The sequence below is a fragment of the Ischnura elegans genome, chromosome 9, assembly GCF_921293095.1.
Source record: "Ischnura elegans chromosome 9, ioIscEleg1.1, whole genome shotgun sequence".
Classification (NCBI taxonomy): domain Eukaryota; kingdom Metazoa; phylum Arthropoda; class Insecta; order Odonata; family Coenagrionidae; genus Ischnura; species Ischnura elegans.
Window position 1 is genome coordinate 7,631,227 of NC_060254.1, and position 12,453 is coordinate 7,643,679.

Genomic DNA, 12,453 nt, shown 5'->3' on the forward strand with positions numbered 1-12,453 from the left:
ATCTCCACTGCGGTCATTGTCCATGCCTCACTTCCGTATAGGAGCATAATCCAAATGTAGGTTCTTATAAATTGTTTCTTTACGCCATATTTAAGTTTCCCGCTGTAAGCAGGTCTCTCTTGGTGGAATGCTCTCTTCGCCTGGGCTATTCTGCTGATAATTTCTTTCTTACTTCTCCCATCACTAGTTATCTTGCTTCCCAAATAACAGAATTCATCCACCTCTATCAGCTTTTGCTTCCCTATTTTAATGTTAGTCTTGGCCTCTTCTCTTCTGCTGCCTACTAAGACCTTGGTTTTCTTCGTGCTTATTTTCAGTTGATATTCACCCATTACCCTACCCATATTAACCAGAATATTTTTCAAATCCGTCGCTGTTTCTGCTATAACGGCTATGTCATCGGCAAATCTTAGCATGCTATTTTTTTCTCCATGGATATATTCACTCCCAATGCCTTTTCTTTGATTTCATTAATGGCTTTCTCAATGTAAACGTTGAAAATTACGGGTGACAAGGTACAGCCTTGTCGCACTCCTTTCCTAATTCTTGCTTCTTCACAGCTGGGCCCTGATTTTATCACGGCTACTTGGTTTTTGTATAAACTGTGGATGATTCTTCTGTCATTATAAAGAACCCCAATTTCCTTTAGGATTCCAAGCATTGTGCTCCAATCCACGTTGTCAAATGTTTTCTCTAAGTCCACAAACCTAACGAATGTTGGCTTGTTCTTTTCCATTCTCTTTTCTATGAGCAGTCTTAGGGCCAATATTGCTTCCCTTGTGCCTTTGTTTTTTCTGAATCCAAATTGGTCCTCATCCAAGTACTCTTCTGCTTTTCATTCTATTCTTCTATAGATGATCCTTGTCAGTATCTTCAACGCATGTGTAGTAAGGCTTATGGTCCTAAAATCTTCGCACTTCTCCGCTCTTTTCTTCTTAGGAATAGGGATTATAATGTTCCTCTCGAAGTTCTTTGGTATCTCACCTGTCGAATACATTTCACTAATGATTTTGTACAACTGGTTCAACGTCTTCTCTCCTGAATTTTTAATTAGTTCTGCAGGAATGTCATCAATGCCAGACGCTTTATTTATTCTGAGGTCTCTTACAGCTGCATCAAATTCCGATCTTAAAATTGGGGCTCCCATGTCATCGGCATCTACTTCCCTCTCGTTTGCGATAGCATCCGTTCTGAGGGGACTTCCTTTCTACAAATCTTCCAGATATTCCTTCCATCTCTTCCCTTTTTCTTCGTTTTCAATCAATAGTTCTCCGTTTTTGTCCCTAAGGGTATTACATCTTTCCTTAAAGTGGTTCCTCACTATCCTATAAGCGGCCTCTACTTTTCCATGTTTAAGATTGTTTTGCACGTCTTCGCAAATGCTTTTCATCCACGTTTCTCTAGCCTTCCGCGCTTTATGACATATTTCATTCCTTATCCTCTTGTAACGATTCTGTCCTTCCTCTGTTTTCGCAGCCTTGTATTTTCTTCTTCCTTCAATGAGATCTAATACTTCCTGCTTGATCCATGTTTTTTTCATAACGACTCTTCTTTTACCAAGAACTTCCTCAGCTGCCGCCTGCAGACCACTTCTAATGGTTTTCCAACTCCCTTCCATTGGTTTGTTGGTCGTATCCTCCCCTATTTTATTTTCTACAGCCTCTTTAAAAGCCAGTTGATGCTGAACCTCCCTCAATTTTTCAACCTGCCATATGTTTTTCACGGCTTTCTTCAACTTTTTAAATTTAAGGTGGCATTTCATCATAACTAAATTATGGTCACTATCGATATCTGCCCCTGGATAACTTTTGCAGTCCTTCACCTGGTTCCTGAATCTTTGTTTCAATAGAATGTAGTCGATTTGGAATCTTCTACGGTCTCCTGGCATCTTCCACGTGTATCTTCTTCGCAGGGGATTTTTGAATAAAGTGTTGGCAACCACTAGCCTGTGCTCCGTGCAGAATTCAAGTAGCCTTTCTCCTCTTTCATTTCGGTTACCCAACCCATATTTCCCAGTTATTATTCCGTCTTGACCTTCGCCGACCGTTCCAGTCACCTAAAATAATAAGATTTTCTTCCCCTCTTACCTGCTTGATAACTTCCGCTATATCTTGGTAGACATCTTCTACTTCTTCATCTTCGTAATCTGACGTAGGCATGTAAACCTGTACCACTACAATAGCTACGGGTTTAGTATCTATCTTCACCATTACTATCCTTTCATTAAACTGCAGGTAGCTTTTAACACGCATCCCGGCGCTCTTTCTAAGCATTATGCCTACTCCAGCATAACCATTTAGCAATCCTGTGTGTATCATTCTGTAGCTTCCACTCCAAAAGTCTCCTTCCTGGGGACACTTCATTTTGCTGATGCCTAATACGTCGAGGTTCATTCTTCGCATCTCCACCTTCAAGTTCTCTAGGCAGGTACGAAGTGATCTGACGTTCCATGTTCCTATTAGTAACATTATATCACCTTTGACCGATGTACCCTCTCGAGTAGTCCCCGCCTGGAGATCCGAATGGGGGACTAGTTTACCTCCGGAATATTTTACCCGAGAGAATTCCATCATGCCAGTATATAAATTGAGTGGAGTAACTGCGACTCCTTGGAATGATAATGTGGTGGTTTTCCCTTGCCTTCCACATCGCAGTACTACTGCCGTTAAAGTAAATGTTACCGACCAGTATGGTCTCCACCTTCGCACATGTGAAGAAGAGCTGCTGCCCTCTCCCGCCCTATCTTCACAGGCTTTGGTATCATTTAAATGGTCTACCTTACCCAAGGGTAGCCCAATACCCCCTCAGAACACCGCCGCTTTTTTTCCACGACTGCTTATTCGACAAGAGAACTTGCTTATCTCGCAGCTAACCTCTATATCTAAAGGTCGACCCACCATCCGAAACCCGGTGGACGCACTCGGTGGCTTTAAGATCAGCTGTGAGATTGAAAAGTTATGAATTTGATAGACCACATCATTATGTATATAAATTTTGGTTTAAACCCTTAGTACTCTTTATTTCTCTGTGAAACTCTGATCAATTTGTCCGTCAGCAGCACGAGTGCCTGCTTTTGTAAACCCATTTAAAATACGCGGTGGGTCTTGAGAATCCTTATTTGTAATATTTGCTGTTACACCTACGTCATTAGGTGCATGGAAATACATATGTTCCATTATTGGTTGTCATCGACTTTAAAATATACATATGGATGGCTAAGTTTTAACAACAAATATCTCAAAAATAGGGACTTCTCAGGAGAGCAAAAAGAAAATTTATTTTTTTTATTGTATATACTTTTAATTGAAATTGAAAACAAAAAATACATAATACTGAAAAAGAAACATTCATTTGCAAACAAAGTGTTGGTTTTTGCTTGAATTTAATTTTTTATCAACAGTATTAACTCAGACCGGTAAAACTTTTAAGATGTGTGTTGTTGACATGGATATGTACTTAAAAAATTCTATGAGATGTGCAGTATGGGATATTTGGCATATTAATACCCCCGACTTTAGCTCATCGTGTAGTTTGGGAATCCTGCAAAGGTGTAGTGTGCTGATAAGGAATCCATCTTGAGGAATTTTTTATGGAAGAGAAACAGTTTTATGCACAGAAACAATTAGAATCTCACACTAATGGAGAGCTCGCCCCAAGAGGAGTCCTGTGGGAAGAGTGCCACATAAAAAGGCCTGCTTTGGGATTGAATTGAGCCTCTTCTATGCAGTCTCCTTGGGTCTGACAGAAGAAGACCCTACTAATAAATCCCTTTTATTAATGTATCCCTTAACAGTAAATCATGAAAAAATTGGATGCAAAACTCTCTCCGTATGTACTTCTTTGAATATCTTCTCCCCCCCCTTGAGGCTTCAGTTTTGGGAAAAAATTTAAAAAATGCGTTTGGATATAGTCCGCCCCTTTTCTTTTACAATGGGCTTTTTTGTAAAATATACATACTCAAATAAATACGGTCACTGCTATTTATGATAACTCGAGGATTTTATAATCAAGTTCTGACTAATTACCAGATAACACAGCCAGTAAACTTAGAGACAGTTTTGTTCACAACTGCTGAACAAAAATTATCTAATTCTTGGGCCTTGGCATCAGGCCCATGCTGGGACATATCCCATTGCACCCTCCACCCGGGAAATTTTTGGCTCCCTCCTGTTCCGAAACTGACAAATTTTACAGTCAGAATATCAACATGGAGCTGTTAACTTGATTTCCATGATGTATCATTAAACAGCATAATTAACACCGTCTTGAGTAGACAATTAAAATAAGTATGTGATTCATTCTGGATCATTCCGGTGGTCCTGCATAGTGCTGATGCCCTCCAGCAAAGGCCGTCCACCACCCTAAGAAGGGTTCCAGCACGGGCCTGCTTGGCATGGAAGTCACCCCAGTTACCAACAGGCAGGAATTGATCGCATTAATTATCACTCCTCATGAAAGTTGACATATACCCACATTTTCCAACTCTCCATAATTACTTCTATGCTCTCTTTTCTAACTCTCCATAATTCCTTCTATGCTGGTTAAATGAATACAGGGTGGAGAGAATGTGTCACAAAAATTTTATCCCTGGAGAGCTGATGCCGGTAGGAACCAAATTACGAATGATGTTAAGGTCGGAAACGCACCACTTTTAAACTACAGAAACTTTGAGCCAAATGCTCCGATTGGCCACGAGTTTGCCCAGTGCCGGACAACTCATGACCTTGAATTCTTTGCCTGTTGAAGATCATGATGTATCCAAGGCAGCTCACCAGTTCAGTGGTAGTGAGCCAGCCTTCCAATTTGGGGTCCTGACATCGAATCTACCAAGGTCTCTATACTTGTATTTCATATTCATAGCTAGAAAATTTTATTACTTTAAACATGTGGCCTCGCAAACCCATTTCACTTCTCATTGGTTGACCAGCAGTGCTGTGGCTCAAGCCCACACAGACAAACCGGCAATCTGTGGCAGGGAAAGCATTCGAATCAAGGGCATCACTAGTGGCCAATCGCAGCACTTGGAACTAAGTTTCTCTAGTTTTACAATGGTGTTTTTTCGACTTGGATATCATTAGTAACTTTGGTTCATACTGACATTAGCTATCCAGGGTTAAAATTTCATGACAATTTTTCAGCATAACAGTGTTCAGCGTAGAGTATAGACACTTTAAAAACCTTCCATAGTGAACAGCTTTCTGTTTGTGAACATGAAGTTGCGGTTTCTCTATAAATATTTATATAGTGGAGGTAAGTAGGTCACACACATTACCTAAACTGTTTCTTGTCATCACACCATATTTCCAGATCACTTAGGCTCTCTCTCAGAACAAATTGCATACCTTCTAGCCATAATAAGGAATTAAGTCTTCAGAATAAAATATTACTACTGGTACCCCATTGAGTCCTTGGACATCTAAGGAAGCCAAATACCTCTGACTTGAAGAAGCAGGTTACTGATGGTCAAACTTTAGTTATATGTCAGTAAAGGTATATATAGGCATCCATCTCTCCAGAAAATCAATTCCTCATCCAATTCCCTTGAAGAAGCTTCATCTTCAGTTAATTATTTGAAAATCATGTGTGGTTATGCATTCCAGTACCTAAAGTAATAGAAAGTAAGTACATACTGTGTTACATCAAGTTCAATATTAATGTAAAGAGAACTGTGACACATGGTCTCTTGAAAGTTTATCACCACTCTAAGCCCCTTATATCCAGGCCCAAGTAGGGGTAAAATACTTCAAATTAATTATCTTTCACACCCAATAATAAAAATAAAGTTGTACATATTCACTTTATTTAAAATTTTGAAGTAAATTCCGTAAAATTACTACAAGAGAAAACTCACTAATATCTACAGGTACACGTATGAGCAATTTAAATCCTATAGATGAAGAAAAACCATTAACATAAACCAGCAAATAAAACACTTAACAAACTCCTTGAGCCATTGAGTTCACCACTTTGGTCAATTCACAATTTAGAGAGATGGATTTACACAATCAGCATATTTCCGTCAATAAAATTCCTGTCAAGTGCTCTCTTGGTGCTCCATCTTCAGGCAAAACAAATTTCCATAAATATCAACTAAAATTTTACCACAATGATACAGATTAAAACGATATGCAGGGCTTTCATTGTAAAAAGAAAAAGGATACAATCCTAGCATTTTTTACCTCAAAACCAAAAAGCTTGTGTACATAAAACAGAGTTTAACTTTCACGACATTAATTTATTTTGAAAAGTTGAGAACTTTCATGCATTGTAAAATGATTTCAATTCCAAATTAAATGACAATCATGGAGGAGCGATAATCTCTAACCATTTGCACTGGAGCCTATACAAACCTTCATGAAGATAGGTTGAGATTCATACAAGACGCCAAAATAATCACACAACGTCGAAAAAAAGAGTTCAAATATTTCGAGACGAAAACTACTATGCAAATGCTGTTTCTGTATTGGTTATGATAAGCTATGAAACAATCATTGCATAACAGAAAGTGGCCAGCCATTAATTGCTTGCTGAATTGACGAAGGAAAAACATCCTCCATGCAATAGATAAGACCACCGAGTGCCACCAGAATGGCAGGTAAAACTATACTGCATTGGTTTCAACGCAAAGCCTCCATTCATTACTAGTAAACTGATTACCAGTGTATATATTTTATGATAGGCCTTCAAGAATTCCGGCCAGATAAGATGGGAATCGTGTCATTAAACTGTATTTCCACGAGCTTAAAAGCACATTGCTTCTGATGGCTACAGAAGAATCAGTCAAATAATTGTTTGATTAAGTTTTGACAGCATTTACCACATGCCACACACTATGCCCAGTCACTACCAGCAAGATAATTCCACCCACGTATCCGATTCTGCAGGTTTCCTGATACATGTAGAGTATGAATTTAAGACCCTTACTTAGAGAGTGAACACACTCATAATCTTAGTGAATTTACTCACTCAGCAGCCCTATAGATTTAATAACAGTGCAATATGTATCTTCCTTTCAGAATATGGGCAGAAACCAAAGTTCAGTAATATATGTTCAGAAGTTACTCTCATGGCAAGGCTTCAGAATTGATCACATCATCATGAAAAGCTCAAGAACTGCAGGATGGTCAAAATAACGATTTCAATTTTTAATAAAAAAGATTAGGATGATTCACAGCATAAACATCTACTATGCACAATGAAGATTTCTGTTGACAATCCTCACCATTCAGCCAACTCATTGAAGGTAATTTTGAGAGAAAAAAAGAGAGGAAATTGGGCACATCATGATTATCAATTTGTCAGTCCATATAAAAAAACATTTGGCCTTCCATGCATAACTGAAATTTTTGCTGAAATACTACCACACTAATTTCAGTCAAAAATTGAATTCAGCAACTCCGTAGTCGTCCCCCCTCCCTTCTGAAGCGATCTGAAAGGAAGACCAGCCAACAATGGCTTCAACATATATTGGAACAAAGGTTCTCTGGACTGGGCACAAAAAATCAACATTTGACATTCTAGCCCAACAGTCTGGGCTAGGCTAGGATTTCAGCATAAAATCATACGTTCATGCATGGGAATGCATGTAGTTGAAATATTTCACCCATGATATCACTGGGATGCCCGTGAGGGATTTGAGACACACTCAACGCTGCAGCCAATGGCTTTGCAGGTGTAATTTTAAAACAATGGGAAAAGAGGAAATGAAATTGTGCCCTCAGGGTTTCCTGTATCATTCCGTGAGGTTAGCTACAAGAGGCACGGGCTTTGTCCGCTTTGCCCCCGTAGTCTTCCCGTTGCCCAGCAGGGCGTTGGGAAGGTGGCCCCGTCTTCCAATGGGACGAGGCTTCTTCTTGAGGGAGGGGAGGAGGGCCATCTCTTTCTTGGCGCTTCGGCACAGCCTCCCCCTTCTTCTTCCACCCCGCTTCCTCATTCGGATTTGGGATTTTTTATATTTGTTATCTTGGACCCGCAAGCTCACCACCCAAGGGCCAGACCCCAGGCGGTGACCGCTTCATTTCTCACACCCACGGCGTCCACCCCTCGTACAGCAGCGACAAGTTGTCCAGACTAGTGGCCTCTTGGATAACATAGTCAACCTGTGGCACAAGAGTTACTCCCTCATTAGAGCATCCAATGCATGCAGACATTTTTTTAAGATAATCAAAATTTGGGTTCCACAATGTAACAAGATTGTGGAAAATGAATTTCATGAATAAAAATAGTCGTTCTGCAATACATTATAAAAAACTATAGAATAAAATCTCCCTATAACGAATTCGACAGGACTGGGAAAATGGGAAGTTTGTAGTAAGAGATTTCAATATGAAAATACTTTGGAGTTCGCATTTTCACAGAATGAGAAAAGTTCATGTAGATTGAGATGTGAGTCACAAATAATATAGCAGATGCAGTGGATGTAAGAAGTTGGTGCTTTTTATGAGGAGATTAAAATTCTAAACATGCTAACAAATAAGGCATGTCCATAATATATAAAGTCCCTTGCATGACTGAGTCACCCACCGAATACAAATACCTGACCACTGCATACAAATTTCTGACCACTTCTAGAAGAGCTGGAGAGCTGAAATTTTGCCTTAAGGGGGGGGACTGAAAATGATTTAAAGAGAATTCCTAAACATACTTTCTGCACCCTTCCAAAAAAAATTCCACAAAATTTCTTCCCCAGCCATGCTAACATCTTTGGCTGATGTGACCTCTGCCCCTAAATTATCAATTTTGAGGGATACATAAGGAGTAAATGCCTGATAACAAATAGTTAGCCCCCAGCCAGATTTGCATATTCATGAAGGGCAGTAAGATAGTGAATTAGAAGGCACTAGGAAGGAAGGAAGGAAGTTGCGTTGGAGTTCCTGCCTATGAGAGGACACACAGCTTATAGCAACACCCAATCATATGTGTGGACACAATGCTATAGGTCACAATAAAGAGAAATTTTTACATAATTATATTTTCTTATTCACTTATCTTCATCAGTTGGGTAAACAGCTCATTTAAAGCCTTTTACAACAGGGGAAATAACATGTAACAACGACTGTCACACACAACCATGCCCTGGGTAAGGACAACCGACCCAGGTGGGACTCAAACCCACGACCTTCATTTTGGCAGGTGAGGACTTTACCCCACCACCAACGAGGCCGTGTTTTCCCATAATTCATACTGCCTCTCCCTATCAATAGACTGGATGATTGGGAGTTCACTGTACGTACAAAATAATATCTAATTAAAAGGACATACCTGCTCAGCAATGCTGGATTTCTTTGAGGGGCTTGGATCCCTTCCTTCCAGCTTCATCTTCACCCGCTTCCAAACACTCAACGCATATGCATTTCTTTCACCAACACTGTTCACTCCACCTTTGAACCATGAAAAGAAAAAATAAATAAATTCACAGATCAACACAAGGTAAGTATTCAGGAATTTTAGAGTTATGTTTTCTCTTGACCCAGAATTGAGGCTAGCATTATAAGAGGATATGAAACATCTCTCTCCACAATAACAAAGGAGAAATAAACACGAAATCATATTTATTGCCCATTGGCACTTTATCCCACCAAGTCAGAATTTTAAATTTAATTTTGTAGCTAACATAGCTTAAAGAAGTACCAATAAAAATTTAGCGAGTATAAGTTAGCTATATTATACTGATATTAATTCTCATTTACTCAACCTACTAAACATGTCACAGACTATGAGGTTGAATTGTGAAGGTTGAATACCATATTTACCCGTGGATCATCTTCATTTGTTTCTCCAGAGTTTAGCATTGGTGAACATATCTATGTGAATTGGTTATGTATGGCATAGTAGTGAACTTGCAAAGCATTTTGAAGTTATTCGAAAGAAAAACTGTCGTTCATCTAAGTCTAGGCGTACAACGATACTTGAGGAAAGAAAACACAGCGCTGAAAAGTCACTTATTGTTATACATGCTTTTCTTTCCCCACTATCTGCTCCATGGACGAGAGGAGGTAAAGACTTGGAATCATAGGCTAAACCTAAACACGATAGACACAGATTGTGAATTTTCACCAAGAGATGGAGCTAAGTACGTCGCATATTTCCCAATATCTGCTAACCTCCACCTGCAAGTCCTCAGTGATACAAGAAGATACAAGGCTTACACGAGTAAATACCGTAATATTTTTATAATGGAAAATCATTATTACTGAAAAAATTTGGGCCAATAAATCAGCCAGAGGCAGTTTTCATTCAAGGCTGTACATTGGCCTGCTGGGAGTAAAAGGGTCGATGAATTGGTGTCACCCTCACCTTTAGCAGCACGAGGAGAAGGGGCAACTCTGCTCGCGTTGGCACCCGTGACTTTGACTGGGGACTGGCACACTCCATCCTGCCTCACCAGCTTCGGACGTCCAGACTTTGACTTTGAAGTCTTCAAAAGGCATTCTGCAGGCTGTCCACTGCCACTCTGGCCCATCTGAGCGGCCAAGTCCACCAGACCACTATAAATCCGACCTGATTTGGGAGAAAGATAATCTGAGCGCTAGATATCAAATATAAGCCACCATCATGGTGCAAGTAATCATAAATAAAGCTTAAATCAGGAAGCATGACTAGAGGATATTATGTAACTTTTCAACCCAAGCGCCAGAAATGCTAAGTACAGTCGGATCCGGATTTAAGGTCTTCGCATTTAACATTTTTCCGCATTTAGCGTTTATTTTCTTGGGTCCCGATTCATTCCCTATTAGGACAATGTAAAAAATTATCCGTATTTAGTGTTTCCGCATTTTGCGTTTTTCCGCATTTATGGTCGTAAAAATTTGTCCCGCTCAAGATTTTTTTGCCCGATTTAACGTTTTTTCATGACGGTTCATCCAAATCTTCGAAATTCTACTCATCAACAAGAAGAGTCTCATGAAAGTTTACCAATAGTCGATAGATTCTACCGGGGAACGCTTCTTCAGCTGCTTTCTTCCGCGAGCGCAGCGCTGCGACCATCAACTCGCAAGTAGGGTGATTTGTCTTCTCGTAACGTTTCGCTCCCCTTCTAATCCAAACACCAGGCACTTTTTGTATCAGATCCGATCTAATGGAGCAAAGTCATCCCTTAATAACCTCGAACTACCTTATCCTTCACTTCTTGAACTTGACTTCGATGATGCGTGACGAGTGATGACATGAGTTATCCTCCGAGGGCCGCTACAATAATGGTTTTCTCGTTATGTTTTCAATTGATGGTTTATGCCCCTTTCAACTCTACTCCCTACGGGCAGTCGATTGTTAGCCCAATATTTTTTCAGTCGGCTACTTTCCCTTTTCAAAAGAGGAGGCCCAATGTCAATTGCGCAGTTCACTAGAAGATTCTTTCTATAATCCATTCCAAGGTCAGTTTCCACGGAGGAACAGCGAAAGAACAGAGGAAGTGTTTCCTCTGTCATGACCGTGAGTGAGAGCATTCTTTCCCTACGAAACAACATTATTTTTAGAGATGTGCGAATAGTATCCGCGAATACTCGAATACCTCGAATACTAGAAAGTATTCGATATTCGAGGTTTCGAATAGTTATGCGAAAAGTACCGCCTCGAATACCTCGAATACTTTGAATTTCGCGTCATACACTGTCGCACGCACGTCGTTGGTAGTTGACTCGGAAAAATGTAGAGAACTGTAGTCATTTAGTGCTCGCAGCGCCGTTTTACGCAAGTTGACGAATTACATCAAATTCGTGGATTTTAGCGGTGAAAAGAGTTCGAGGAGGGGAACCGAAAATGGTCGGGTGAAAAAATCCGAAAATCCCCGATTCCCCCCACCAGGAGAACCTCAGTGCTGTGGGATAGCAACCTTAGGGCATTTCCCACGGACCGCTATCCCCCTCCATTCAGCACTCGCCTCACCCACTCTGACGCTTTCCTCTTCTACGAAATCAAACAAAAGGTCCCAGCTCGCGCAGGGATCGCATTACGAAGACCCCTGCTTCGAAAAAAATATCGAGTTACGAGAACAAAAAAAACGTGTTTCACGCCCTCCCCCCTTTTCTCACCCACTTACCTTTTTCTGGCTACCTGCTTCGAAGTTCCCCATTTCTGGAGGTCAACTGCTGTGTGAGTACCGTGGGATACTTACATTAGCGCATTTCCCAAGATCCGGTACCCCTCTCCATTCAGCACTAGCCCCCCCTCTGAGGCTTTCCTCTTCTTCGAAATAAAAAAAACGACACAGCTCGCACAGGGATCATATTACGAAGACCTTAGCTTCGAAAAAATACCAAGTTACACGAGAACAATAGAAACGTGTTTCGGGCCCTCCCTTTTTTCCCCCACTGACCTTTTTTTTCCTACCAGCTTCGAAGTTCCCCATTTCTGTGGAGGTCAACCGCTGCATGAGTCATCTATTAGCACAAAAGGTGTCTAAGAATGACTTTCGTCAATTGATGTTACACCTTGATTGAATTGAAATATTAGTAA

At 40.4% G+C, this 12,453-nt stretch overlaps 1 protein-coding gene across 1 annotated transcript in view; it reads right to left on the bottom strand.

The window, feature by feature from the left end:
* Positions 1 to 5,783: 5,783 nt before the first annotated feature.
* Positions 5,784 to 12,453, bottom strand: part of LOC124166025 (serine/threonine-protein kinase SMG1) — a 120,262-nt gene continuing 113,592 nt past the window's right edge. The window contains exons 57-59 of the mRNA XM_046543600.1: positions 10,297 to 10,500; positions 9,262 to 9,380; positions 5,784 to 8,099 (exon numbers count right to left, since the gene is read on the bottom strand). Coding sequence (XP_046399556.1) covers positions 8,022 to 8,099; positions 9,262 to 9,380; positions 10,297 to 10,500 — 401 coding nt within the window. The 3' untranslated portion in view covers positions 5,784 to 8,021. The remainder of the gene's footprint in view (positions 8,100 to 9,261; positions 9,381 to 10,296; positions 10,501 to 12,453) is intronic.